This window comes from Anticarsia gemmatalis, chromosome Z, assembly GCF_050436995.1.
Source record: "Anticarsia gemmatalis isolate Benzon Research Colony breed Stoneville strain chromosome Z, ilAntGemm2 primary, whole genome shotgun sequence".
NCBI classification, from domain to species: Eukaryota; Metazoa; Arthropoda; class Insecta; order Lepidoptera; family Erebidae; genus Anticarsia; species Anticarsia gemmatalis.
Genome location: NC_134776.1, coordinates 17,399,769 through 17,414,073, shown reverse-complemented (window position 1 = coordinate 17,414,073; position 14,305 = coordinate 17,399,769). Strand labels below are relative to the sequence as shown.

The 14,305-nt window shown below is 33.8% G+C and overlaps 2 protein-coding genes across 2 annotated transcripts; one reads left to right on the top strand and one right to left on the bottom strand.

The window, feature by feature from the left end:
• Positions 1–174: 174 nt before the first annotated feature.
• LOC142986451 (uncharacterized) lies at positions 175–7,072 on the bottom strand. Its single transcript, XM_076134964.1, has 2 exons — positions 6,874–7,072; positions 175–5,352 (listed from the first exon to the last, which is right to left on the bottom strand). Exons 1-2 carry the CDS (start codon positions 7,004–7,006, stop codon positions 4,940–4,942), a joined length of 546 nt encoding a protein of 181 aa, XP_075991079.1. The 5' UTR covers positions 7,007–7,072; the 3' UTR covers positions 175–4,939.
• Positions 7,073–8,069: 997 nt separating this feature from the next.
• LOC142986722 (potassium/sodium hyperpolarization-activated cyclic nucleotide-gated channel 1-like) lies at positions 8,070–13,864 on the top strand. Its single transcript, XM_076135330.1, has 4 exons — positions 8,070–8,338; positions 10,428–11,532; positions 12,084–12,257; positions 13,667–13,864. Exons 1-4 carry the CDS (start codon positions 8,070–8,072, stop codon positions 13,862–13,864), a joined length of 1,746 nt encoding a protein of 581 aa, XP_075991445.1.
• Positions 13,865–14,305: the final 441 nt, after the last annotated feature.

Here is a 14,305-nt window from a genome sequence, read left to right as displayed (position 1 = left end):
AAACACCTTAGAAGTCATTGGTACCTAGGTTTTAAACTATAAAGTAAATGCACTTCAAACTTGCAAATAGACTTTTAAAAAGACAAGTCGTGAGATGATTGTTTAAATTTTTGTTAGTTCCTTGAAAAGTAACATAAAAGATTTGAACTTGGAAATAAATAAAAACAATTATTTCCGTCGCAATATAGTTTTATTTACTATAGTTTCTATTAAATACAAAATTACTTACAGCTACGTACATTTATAGGAATATAATAATGGTTTCATACAAAACTATGACGTATTTACTAACAAAATTAATGGCAATGATTTAAAAAAAAAAAAATTGTTTAATCTTGTCATGCACTTTTGAAGTCCTAATTATTTTCTTACTAAACCCTTTCGTGTCTTTTTCAAAGGCCTGTGTAGATAGTTTGCACATAATAGTAATTTCTATACATGAACAGATTTTTTCAAAAGTTAAGGGCCGGCTTCGCTTATGAATAACTATCAGATAACCTATGTGCTGAATAAAATGACAGCAAATATAAAAGCAACTGTCAAAATACTATACCATAAGCTATCTGATAATTATGGAGAATCGGAGAAACCAGGCCTAAATATAATTTTACAGTTAACATTTTATTTGATCTAGTTTGATTGCGAGTACATATAAGAATTTATTGCTGTCTTTTGATAACTAATAGTAAAGTATATGATTGATCAACTTAACTAAGTGAAAAAAGAGAGATTCAATAAGTATCTACAATATAGAGTAAGTGTAAATTCAATAATTCATGTTAATATTAGAATTTGTTGTTTAAAGTCTAGTCAGAGATGGTGTAATTTGACTTTCTTAAAGGCGAAGCAGTAGTTCATATACTCTCTGCCTACACCTCACATGTAGGTAATAACAAGAGTGATATTATATATGTACATACATCCATAAAATCACTCCTTCTTCCCATAAGGGGTAGGCCAGAGAACGCCACCTGGTACATATTATATATCGCATCCCCGGTGCAATACTGTCACTTATGCAAAAATGTAGTTTTTCAGGAGAAGCATTTAAAACGTTGACACTTCACACAACAATGACTTTGTAACATATCTATAGATTTGTTTTTTTTTTACAAAAGTGACAGTGTTGCACCGGGAGTGCGATATGTTCATACATACATACATAATATCACTCATCGTCATAGGGGTTGGCAGAGACCAGAGAACGCCACTTGATATGATCTTCACAAACTTCCTATGCTTCATCCAAATATAATGGATAAAGGAAGTAAAATTATGGTCTTCAATTTGAAGCTTAATTTGTATGGAAATATAACAAACACAACATATCACATTAATATTACAATAGTGTTGTAACAAAAGTGTTTTGAACTTGACTTAACACTGAAACCATACTTTTTTATTTATTGCATAGTACAAGATATTTTCAATTTCATTTTCAAAACACATTGAGAATTTATTTTATTTGTATCAAAATGTTGTATCCTACAAAATCTTTTATATTTGTATTATAAATTTTTCGTCAATTTTCTGGTGGAAATATTAGTACTTTAAGTTACGAGCACTATTGTAGTAGTAATGTAATATGCCAGCTTTTTCACACTTCATTACCATACAAATGATCAACAATTTTAACATAAATCCGAAATGACACTTACTGTCTAAATAATTACAAAAACTAACGAAATACTGATGGGTTCTAATGAAATATACTATAAGATGTTACATTCTAATATGAACAACGGAAGGTTATGATCTAAACTAAATCCTTACTAAGAGATCTCTAGCTGTACAATTTTATGTCTATATCTAGGATAAAGCCCAGTTTTACCACAAAATAAACCGCTGTTATTACTTTTTATACTGCAGTTTTTTCATTCAGCAACTGAAGTATGGTAGCTTCTTTTTATTGAGAGAGATGAGGCGATGTCTATTACAATATAAAATTTTTGAGTAGGATTATTGGCCACTTTTGTTAAGTCAAGCTGTGAATGAGAATTATATGAAATTTTCACTGTCAAGCAAGAATACAATGATTCATATAACAAATTTTGATTTATCCCTGTAGAGTTGTTCTACAATATTGCCCAAGTTTAATTTTAAAGTAAAATACATTAGACAAGAGATATAGTAATTGATTTAGAGCCAGGCTCCCAGCTTACGCATAAGGGTCAGATAATCTGTCTGCTAAAGGTGACAGCAAAATTATAAAAAATAATTCTATCTAAAAGGCTATCTGGTAGATTTCAGAAATGGGGACAACGGGCCTTATAATAGCAGTTCACATGTGGTAAAACAGGCACTACAGTTACGATTAATATTTCATCAAATAAGCAGCCTTTAATTTATATGACCTTATTGCTCATTCAGGAATAAAATGTTATGTAAATCAGCCTATATTAAGCATGTTTATAGTACAATCAGATACAGTACCGAAATAAGTCTTGTGACTTATGAATGTACTTAGTGACAACTATGTATTCAATGAATTTTAGACAAACATTACAATTTACACTGTGTAACTGACTCTGTGGCGCTGTGATTAAGGCCCACGCCGCTTCCATTGCGTCGGAGGGTCGTGGGTTCGATTCCCACACGGAAAAAATTATTTGTGCGGTTCACAAATAATTAATTGTCTCGGGTCTAGTTGTACTCTGTGTCTGTTGTATGTATGTGGGGACACAAGAGCAATTCTCTGTGCGGGAGTTGTCTTTTGAAAAAACGAGCAATATTTGATATAGCACAAATCCTTTTGTAAACTAATAGCCAATTACTCAAAACACTCAATTTTAAGTTACACTCTAGTCTGATACTCTAACTTACGGCCAGTTTCATACATATCTAAAGTAACAATTGAAGCCAACTTTTACTTGTTATTTGTGCAGTAAAGGCAAATCAGTTTCTTCATAACACTATCAGTAAATTCGGGAAGAAACAAATTTGACTGTCATTTTAACTTTACCTCTATACTTGGCTGTTTCTTTTGATGTAGAAACAATATTTTAGCGGTAGAAATAACTTGTAGTAACATTTAAATTTGAGTGTTCTTCGAGTAGTCGGTTTTAAGTGGCCATATTCAACTAAAACTAATAACTGGAATATAATCAAAAGAGAGAGGACAATAAATCAAAATAAATGTAATATTTACACGCCTAGCGCGAATTTACGAAACATGACTGCATTTTGCATTCCGAGGGCCTACTATGATATCGCAGTAATAATACAATAGCGCTGTAACTCAAAATGCAACCTTTATCAGAATCGTTGAATAACTTGTTTATAACTACTCATTATGGGTACAAAAAAACTATAGTTCTTTGTGTTTGCTAAATGAAATATAAGAGATTTTGTTACTAATAAATATAACAAATATGGTATGGTTATAGTGTGTCTAGTTGAAGTTTTTACCGATGTTTTTTGAGTTACTACACTATTGTATTATTAGTGCGAAATATGAAAACGAAATTCTGTATTTATTTTATTACCTATGTCTATTTTATTTTGACACAGAGTAGGCAGTATTGGATAAACATACATTATCTTAATATCTTATGCCATAGTATGGCTGACATTTTATAATTTATAACATTTAATTTTCAGTTTCTTATTCCAAATTGCAATGCAATAAGAAACCAACGATAATTTAAAGAATATTCGTTCTCGCCGATCATAGTAAGGTCTCAGATATCAAATTATAAACAAATACGTAGCCTCAATCTTGTTACTGACTTGTAACATTATAAATCAGAATAGTGCCGATTGCATTTGTATTTTTAACTCGTTCAGCACTTTCAAATGAGTAACAGATAAGTTCACTAAAATTTAGAAAGACTATTAATTTTGTATTTGCTGCCATTAAAAATAAAGATTTGTGTATTTGAAAGTGGCGAACTAGTGTTACGATCACAATACATGTGATATCTTCTTGATCATAGAAAAGTGAAACTGTTGTTATAACTTTTTTTAATGTCTAGGTTTTTTACTTTTATTCATGTTAACTATAGTCAACTTGGGCAACTTTGAATCATTTGGGTAACATTGAACATGGGAATTGAACTAGTTTCGATTATTTTTTCATTTGAAACCAACACAATTGATGAAGGCTTATTTTAGTTTTGCAAACTTTTATTAATTGTGTTTCAAATAAAAAAATAATCGAAACTAGTTCAAATTCTCACATTCAATGTTACCCAAATGATTCAAAGTTACCCAAACTGACTGTAATGTTTATGCATACTTGATTATTAAAGTAAATGTTCTATAATTAAGTGTATTATAGAATATAATTTCAACTTAGCAATTGGCATTTTGTTAACAAACTATAGGCCAACATGATTTCAAAACATTTGTCCTTATCACAAAACTTAAAATTTTACTTCTAAGAAAAAAATCTTTACAAAAAAATTGTTTCTAGGCCAGTCTTATTTTAAGATGCCTATAGATGAAAAAAATCATAAAACAAAAGTATATTTTGCCACTTTTTTAACAACTATTCTAGGAATTTTAATATAGGGAGTATAGTATAAAGTTAATTAATAATATGAGGTTATATTTTGGAGATATTTATGTTTCTACACAAATTATGATTGATGATAGTCAAACTGTAAGTATGACTATCAGTGGATACAGGACAGAGTAAGTCCTATGACGCATGAGAGAATTATCTCGCGTTAATGTAGTGTTATGCTAGCACCATAATGAGGAAAGTTGTTGGACTATCGTTTTTGATCAAAATGGAAGAACAATATTTCCTAAAGAGCTCCATTCAAATATGTCCATATAACGTCATATTTTGGTCTATACTTGATAAAGAGCAAAAGAAAATTTCGTGTCAGGATATCGGGTGATATTTGTATCCAACATTTCAATAGTGATATTATTGTCTGTCATCCGTACACTATTCTCCCCATACTAGCGCGTCACTTACACTATCTACAATCTACGACTGTATATTCTTATGACTGAACATGGTATGTATATACGGAGGCACCATCGGAGGTACTGACGACGTAGACTCGGGAGGCTGTTCCTTCTCCTTATTGTTCTTTGTCTTCCTAAACTGGAAACCGTTCTTGCGTAGGATTTTTCTCAAAGTTTCCCTCGATCCTCTGAAGTTTATCTCCTCTTTTAATATTTGCAGTAGTTTATTGATTGTGGGTACTTCTTTCTTGTAAGCGTAGAACTCGTGTATTTTCCGCCGAATCACTTGTAGGTCGTATTCGTCGACTTCGATCTTGCCTTTGGTTCGTACGCGCTTTTTCGGTGTCTTCTTCAATGTTTCCGGGTCTAGGAGGCCTTGTTCCACGAGACGCGCCTCCTTCACTATGTTGAGGACTGTGCGTTCCGATACACCTGAAACATAAAGGTTGAAAGGTTATAATTACGTCAGTAACATTTCTGTAGAACTGTCGCTAATGAGTCGCCAGCATTTTTACTTTGACGTGCTTCAATTACTTTGAAATGCTTAAAAACTAGCTAGCCTAATATTAGCTTCAGTCTTACAAAAATATTAGGTAAAATGTAGCTGCCAGCATTTGGAGATGGGGATTAGTAAGTGAATTTCGTAAATCAGAACTGTATTTCGATTATAAGTGGTTTAAGGAAAATAAAATAAAATTATAATAAGAGTAGCAGTAGTATGAAAATAAAATATATAGGTATACTTCAACAAATGTACCTAGTTGAATTGCAATTGCCTAGGCTCTTAAAGCCGTATACACATAAAACACACTGCATTCAGTAAAAAATATAGATATCTTTATATATTTCTTGAAATAGAATCTATAGAGCTTTCACATGAAATCCAATGAAACACTATACTTTCATATCACAAGATAGGTGGGATGAGTACTTTTCCTTTTTTAAATTAAATTATTAATTTAACCCATAAATGTCCCACTGCTGGGCAAGGGTTTCCTCCCTTAGTGAGGAAAGGGTTAGGCCTTCAGTCCACCACGCTGGTCAATTGTGGGTTGGGGACTTTATTAAAATTTCAATAAAATTTTCTACAGATTGGAAGTAGAAAGATTAGTTCTTATTGTAGCTAGTGGCATTTTCTGGTCTCTGCCTACCCCTATGGCAAGGAGTGATTTTAGAGTTAAGATTAGTTACTTAACTTAATTAACACATTAACTTAGTTTAATGTTGGACAAATCTTCCTCCTCCTTTCACAGGTCTATTACTATGTGCATAGCAATCACAAGAATTTCATATTCTAGATTTCTTAAAAGATATATCACTGGTACAAGTATTTTGTATGATAGATATTCATGTGAGATATACTATTGTTAAACCTATTGTTAAATAGGCCAAGGAAAAATTTATACAGATTTACTAGAACATGTTTGTAGATACATATTGTCTTGTTTTTATAGGAGTATGTATAGTGTATAAAAAACACTAATATATTTTCTGCAGACTTCCTTTGCTTCAGATATCTTTCTAAACTTTTGTCCTACAAATAATATCCATTTCCATGTTTAATGGTTTGTTTCTGTAACGCACAGCAGAATTTGATACGACAGAAATAATATAGCTATAGCAAAACATTCTTTGTTTCCTCATACAATTTTATTTTCTGCTTTTTCAGCCTTTTCTGGAGCAATATTTAAGATTTTGAGTCAAATGAACATCGCAGATAAATGAAATCCAAAACATTTTCCAACAATAAACAAACGGCGATGGAATGTGTTGAAAAAAGCGACGCTAAGCAATATCTCAGATCACGTTCCCATTTAGAGTGCTGAGTTGTCGCGAAGCTTATTTTAAATGCAGGAAACGATAGAATACATTCTGCACATGATATGCACATAATATTATAGCTTTAATACGTGTGTATACGAAATATAAATGAAACATTTGTAGTAAACGAACCTGTAGCGGCTGAAACTCGAACATACACTTTACTAAGCGGTATTATTGGCACTTGCATACGTTTCTCCTCATCCATAAACTCCTTTACTTTCAATATTATCTCGCGCACTTCACTTGTTATGTTTTTCGGCATTTTGTAACGCAATTATTGTTGCCTTTCAAACAAAAACACAGGGATCTCATAAATGGCCGCTCTGCCTTTGTCAGCTTGACAGTTTATAAAAGATGGCGACGAGGAAGATCGGATACACGCTGAGTTAACGTTCCGTTCCACTTTCTCTGATTGAGTAAAAAGTTGTGAACATACGCGCCAGTTAATTTTGTGTGTCGGAAGACTGCAACAAACCGCAAAATACGAAAAGTGGAAATGGTACATAGGCAACGAATGCGAAAGGTTGAGCTGTAATACGCTATCGTCAACACGACTCAATGTCAACTGGAGTGAAATGGTGCATAAACTTTTTAATTAACTATTTATTTTAATACGTTTTACTGATACAGACCGATTCGTACAGCGCAATAAACAATGCAACAATTTGGTTGGTTGATCGACTCACGAGAAACATGCATACTAAAATAATATACGGTGTTGGCAGTAAATCGTAACAACGACAGAGTACTTTCATTTCGTTATACTTTTTATTGAATTCATTTTCGCCTTCTGCTTATTTAAGTATTTTTTGTATCCCATTACCAAAAGTTCACTACTGTTACAGCGCAAGGGTCTCCTTCCAAACAAGAGTGGGGTTAGGCCTTGAGTCCATCATGCTGGCCGGGTGCGAGTTGGAGACCTTGCATGCCCTAATAAATGCATTAAACAATAATAGTTATTAATTTGTACCATTTTAATGCAAAAGTTTGTGAGGAAGGTTGATGATAATGTGAGTCGTGGATCATTTATTGTAATTTAATAATTCTTAGGTGTTTCAGATGAATGAGAGCTGGCAAAATGGCGACAGATGGTGAGAAGAAGTTCAGCGATTGTCGGTAATAATCTAACAATCATCGTTGTAAATTTCTGCTGCGTAAAACGAACACAGTTCCACACTGCTAATGAAAGTTGGACATGTATCCGATCGCAAATATTTGTGTGCTAGAAAAAGGATTTGTTTGGACAGCGCGAAATTTAAAAATAGTTTAGTTGTCAGAATGTCTTAAAGTTTCATTTTTATCTGTTATCAATATTTTCCTTGAATATGTATAATTCTAAAGAATATCGAGGATTTCACGAGTCCTATTATGCACATGCTTGTCCAATAATACCGGAGAAAGATGTTTTGTACACAGATATTACCGGTAATGATTGCTTTAGTCACATCAGGCGCTGGTGGAACGATTTGTTCCTTTTGTCGTCGACGAATGAGCGATCTAGGGGTTTCTACAACAGCTCACACGCCATGAGAATTGAGAGATTCCGTCAATTTCGTAAATACAAGTCTCGTATACATCCGATGAGTAAATTTAGGTAAGAATTACATACTTCCTAAATATTTATGATTAACTAGCTGACCAATTATGTTGGAGTCGGCTCCCAGTCTCACGGGATGCAGCTGAATACCACTGTTTTACATGGAGCGACTGCCTATCGGACCTCCATAACCCAGTTACCGGGGTAATAACGGGATATCACTCTGAAAAAAAATTTGAAGCGGGTCATGATATAATTCCTCAAAGCGGGAAAAATTTTGCTCTGGCTGGAGACAGCCTGAAAGTGGGGCAGTCCTACCGAAAGTGGGAATTGTAATAATATAATAATTAAATTATCATTTAATTCAGAAATTCATCCATATTTTGTTAGAACATAAATTATAGCTTACAATCGGCAATCTAATGTTATACTCGCATTATTTTCGCTATCGTGGATTCAACTATACAGGGTGTCCCAAAACTCAACGATAATCCGAGACAGGATGAAAGGCCAAGTCATACCGGCTATAAGAAAAATAAAAAAAAAATTCCATATCACTTAGTTCAGCAATAATAGACACTTTTCAAAAAAGTTGAAATTCCACACCCTTGGTCGCATTTTCAAGTCCTGTGATCACCAATGTCACAATTTCACTGTGTTTTTTTGAATTTCGTGATCTTAATTAAATATGCTATTAATCGTATAACAAATTAATGCACAAAACATTGTTAATTTAATAAAAAAAGTTAAGTTTTAGTGAGTCATCTTTCTCAAAAATATCGTTAGTCAACTTTGACGCTTCGTACTGAAAAAAAAATGTACTACACTACCCTTGGCAAGTTATTTTAAAAGTTGGCGCATTTAATCAAGATTTCAAAATGGTATAACACTTGCTACTTTTCTTGCCATTAAAAATGTTACTTTTATTTGAACGAAGAGTATCCTCGCAAATGGATCGGACGCAGTGGTACAATGTTATGGCCTCCTCGTTCTTTCGATCTAAATCCAGTAGATATTTTTTACTGGGAATGTATAAAAGAAAAAGTTTATTCGAAATCAATACAAAATCTATCCGAACTTAGCCAGAAAATTGACACAGCGTCAGAGGAAATAAATGCAAGGAACTTTGACTGACTGGTGCAAAGGTCTTTTGTAAGGCGTTGCAGAGCCTGAATTCATGCTAGAGGAAAACAATTCGGAATTACTTTAGTTTAAGGAGAATAATTAAATAAGATGGATGGTTCGTTCATTGTTTTTTTTTTTAATTATTATAACCTATTAGGTTTATTACATTAAATATTTGTTATGGACTGACTTAATTACCTCTTTACTAAAAATAATTGCTTTCCTCTGGCACGAATACAAGCTCTGCAACGGCGTACAAAAGATTTTTTCACCAGTCAAGCAAAATTCCTTGCATTTATTTCTTCTGACGCTGTGTCAATTTTCTGGCGAAGTTGTGCTAGATTTTGTATTGATTTTGAATAGACTTTTTCTTTTATGCATTCCCAGTAAAAAATATCTACTGGATTTAGATCGGGAGAACGAGGAGGCCATAACATTGTACCACTGCGTCCGATCCATTTGCGAGGATACTCTTCGTTCAAATAAAAATAACTTTTTTAATGGCAAGAAAAGTGGCAAGTGTTATACCATTTTGAAATCTTGATTAAATGCGCCAACTTTTAAAATAACTTGCCAAGGGTAGTGTAGTACATTTTTTTTTCAGTACGAAGCGTCAAAGTTGACTAACGATATTTTTGAGAAAGATGACTCACTAAAAATTAACTTTTTTTATTAAATTAACAATGTTTTGTGCATTAATTTGTTATACGATTAATAGCATATTTAATTAAGATCACGAAATTCAAAAAAACACAGCGACATTGTGACATTGGTGATCACAGGACTTGAAAATGCGACCAAGGGTGTAGAATTTCAACTTTTTTGAAAAGTGTCTATTATTGCTGAACTAAGTGACATGGATTTTTTTTTTTATTTTTCCTATAGCCGGTATGACTTGGCCTTTCATCCTGTCTCGGATTATCGTTGAGTTTTGGGACACCCTGTATAAGGTTTTCTGCACCCGCCAGCATTCTTTCAATCAAATACCTTTTTGGCAATAACATACTTATTTTAATTTCAGGAACTCGTGGGACTGTATGATGTTGCTGGTGTTCGTCGTAAACAAAATTATATTCCGGTTTACTTCCACGATTATATTCGAGAAAATTCACATCACGTTCTATTATTTGGGTGCGTTTCTCGAAATCGTGATTGCACTAGATTTCTACGTTAATCTGAAGACCGGATACATTGATAACGAATTGAAAAAAGTCGTTCTCGACACCAAAAAGTCGTTGATAAAGTTTTGCTCTACGAAGTTATTTATTCACCTGGTTTCTGCTTTGCCTTTACATTGGTTTATGTTTATGAGATATGGTACTGAGGTGACGTGCGGACTTTGTAAGGCTAATAAATTCATGTGCTCCCTTAAACTTTTGAGCGTATTCAGTCTGTACCGAGTTGTAGAATTGTCCGTGTATTACACTTGGAAGCGCACCTCACCTATGAAAGTTCACGTTTTCAAGTTCCTGAGGATTGGCGTCGTCGGTCTCATGACAATGTTTCAATTTTACGACATTGTAGACGTAATCTGGATTCTATCAGCTTTAAAAAATGCAAGAATTGATCCGAAATCCTTTATTGGACTATTGATTTACATAAGATACGGTACAATTAAAAATGTATCTAATTATGTATGCCTGTGTTTTGACCTGTCCAGGATATTCAAGTCTTTGTTGTTGTTCAGCTTCGGCGTAAAACATTCTCTCAGTCCGCTGGATAAGGCGTCGTCGGTGATAGCTTATATTATAGCTAATTTCTTTTACGGTTGGAGCCTTCTAGAATGTCTAGCGTTGGTGAACCGGTTAGTGTATCCAGAAGACAAGATGTTGGCGACTAAGAACTCTGTTTTAAATTTATTAGTTTCACGTCAGTTGTCCGATGAGCTCAAGCCGAAAGTTGAACAATATGTCGACTTTCGGCCGACAAAGTTAAGGATTTTAGAGCAAGGAAATGGACTGTATAAGAGCTTGCCTGTTGGTTTGAAAAAGCAAATAGCTCTGGCAATATTCTTGAAGCTTATTATGAGGGTGCCGTTGTTTAAAGACTGGCCGATGCCGATATTGGAAGACCTCGCTTTGATGTTGAAATCTGAAGTGTACTTACGTAACAGTATTGTATCGGAAGTGAGTGTAAAACACATTTATAATTTTATATCTGCTTACCTACTTACTTTTTGTAAAGGTTTTAGATAATAATATGTATTGATTTTCATAAGCCGTAGATAACATCCGTACCTTAATCTGGCAATAGTAAAATTCTTTGTCAGTCAATATTTTCACGTAAATGGAGTTTCGACATTTATACTAATAGATCGTAATAAAAATCATGGTCATTGTTTTTAGTTTGAAAATGTATTATATTTTATACTTAACTTTCAATTTACAGGAAGCCTATATGCATTCCTATTATAGTATGTATGAACTTGTAATAAAATCTCTTTGGCTTCAAGAGTCACAAATGAGTACACGGTTCATTAGGTTTCTTCCCGTGAGGTACCCAAATATCGAGCTTTTTTATGTAGAGAAAAGATTTTATAACTCGTTCATACATACTATAATGTGAAAAGACTTTTTCCCCGACCTAATATTTATTATACTTACTTATACTTTATAGGTAGTGAGAGGGAAGCTGATATATTTTTCTAATATAAATGAGTATTTTCTTTTTGTACTAGGCTGCAACCAGCGGTAAGGGCATGATGATAGTGGACCTGGGCGTGCTGGCGGTGTACTCCGTGTACCACGAGGAGGTGGGGCACCTCATCGACGGCGACCACTTCGGCGAGCTCTCCCTCGTCACCGACAGAGAGTCTAACATGTCTTATGTGATTGCTGTTACGCCTTGTCGGGTAAATGTTCTAAAATACTAACCCCCAGTTTCTGAGGTACATTGAGCGGTAGTTTATCTATTCAATAGTGTTAAAACTCATATAAAAAAAACGCTATTGAATAGATAAACTGCCGCTAAATGTACTCAGAAACCGAGGGTAAGTAATTTACTTGCTTTTCTTTGCGACTCCATCCGCGTAGATGATATTTGTATAACATGTGTTATTCAGGTATATGGATAAGCTACAATATCATCACAAGTTTCATCAAAATCCGTTTAGTATTTTTGGGGTAATAGAATAATACATTTTCATATCCTTCCAAACATAGCTGTTTATAATATTAGTAAGATATTGTAGAGAGTAAGATTCAAATCATTATTTTCGGAAAATATCGTGAAAAAATCTAGCTGTTCTTTTAACAATTTTAATGAAATTAATACAATCCACATTTGCCTAACGTGGTGGATTAAAAGTCTAATTCTTCCTTTGTTGTTAAAAAAGACTCGTGCCCAACACAGTTACACTGGGAACAGTACCTAATGCCTTTACTTAAGGAAGATTTTTGACATGAATTTTGTATGATGAAGTAAAACGATTTTTTATCATTGTCTTGACCTTATCCGACGATAAGGAGCTTCAGCACAAAATGTTTTCTTCATCCACTCTTCTCGATCGGCCGTCTTGAAGTAGCTGGCACAATTTTTGAACCGTTAACAGTGCCACCCGCTGAAAAGCAGATCTTGGTAACTGGGTTATTTCGAAGGAAATTCTCAGTGACAGCCCTCAAGCCTCAAGCCGTCGTGCTCGGGAAAGCAACAGGTACACTCCTGTTGCACCGAACTAAATGCATACTTGACGAAATGTGGGTGAATAAGTCTTACTATGTCTGCGCTGTTGGGACAAACGGGTTGTGGAATGAAATATTGCTGGCTTAAATAATATTCTGAATACGCTTTGTGCAATGCAATCTACTCTATAAGCTTACTCTATAAGGGCTTGATATTTCTTCTATTTGTGATTGTTTTTATTGAACAGACATGAAGGAAACCAACGATTTTGGGCTCGAAATCTCTAATGGTTAAGGTTGTCTAGTCTTATAATTTTTACTCCATATCGACTATCAGCTTCTATTTTATTCTCCCCTTTCAAATATCAAAAGCTATTGGAAATATAATAACTGTTAGCTAAGCACGTTTCCCGCAAAACTTTTATACAGTTTCCGTAGAAATAACAAAATAATAATTGTGTAAACTACTTACTTATTGATAAACTGGATCTCACTTTTTCTTATAAATAGAAGTAGTATATACGCTTTGATGTTTAGTTCTATTAAATAAACGCTCAGCGTCTTACCAACGCATATTATTAAACTATTATAAAGTATGTGCCCTTATCAGGAACTTTTATATCTTTTTGTTTTGCTACAGATGCTGATATTAGAGAAAGTGGCGTTTAGAACATACATGAGGCAGCATCCCGGCTTGTTCTACGAGTTCAAGACGAAGTTGGAACAGCGCCACGACACTATGATGGAGAGGAACGAACTGGAGACCATCATGTCCACACCTTACGAAGTACCTTACGAGTCCAGAGACACTTTCCGTCAAACATTTAATAGAGATTAGAGTATGTATGACTGTTTTAAGGTAGAACTAGGAACTAATTATAAACTAGTTAATAGATCGAGGTAAATTGTAAAAGTACAATACCTATAAATAAAATAAAATAAATAAATAATGCCCGGTTTCTGAAGCACATTTAGCGGTAGTTTATCTATTCAAACTGTCATGTTTATATGAGCCTAAACGCTATTGAACTGATAAACTACCGCTAAATGTAGCTCAGAAACCGAGCGTAAGTTCGGTAGCAGTGATAGATAGATAAAAATAAGAATTCTTACCTTCGTTTTTTTGAGGATCTAATTTCCTAGAACTAAGGAAACAATTTTCTCTGTCCTATAGTGGGACAGTAATGGATTATTTTATTTTTTCTAGTTCTACATTAGACTAATGCGCTTGGTATTTTTGCTAGTCTATTTGCAAGTATACGTGTTTAGCCTATATAAG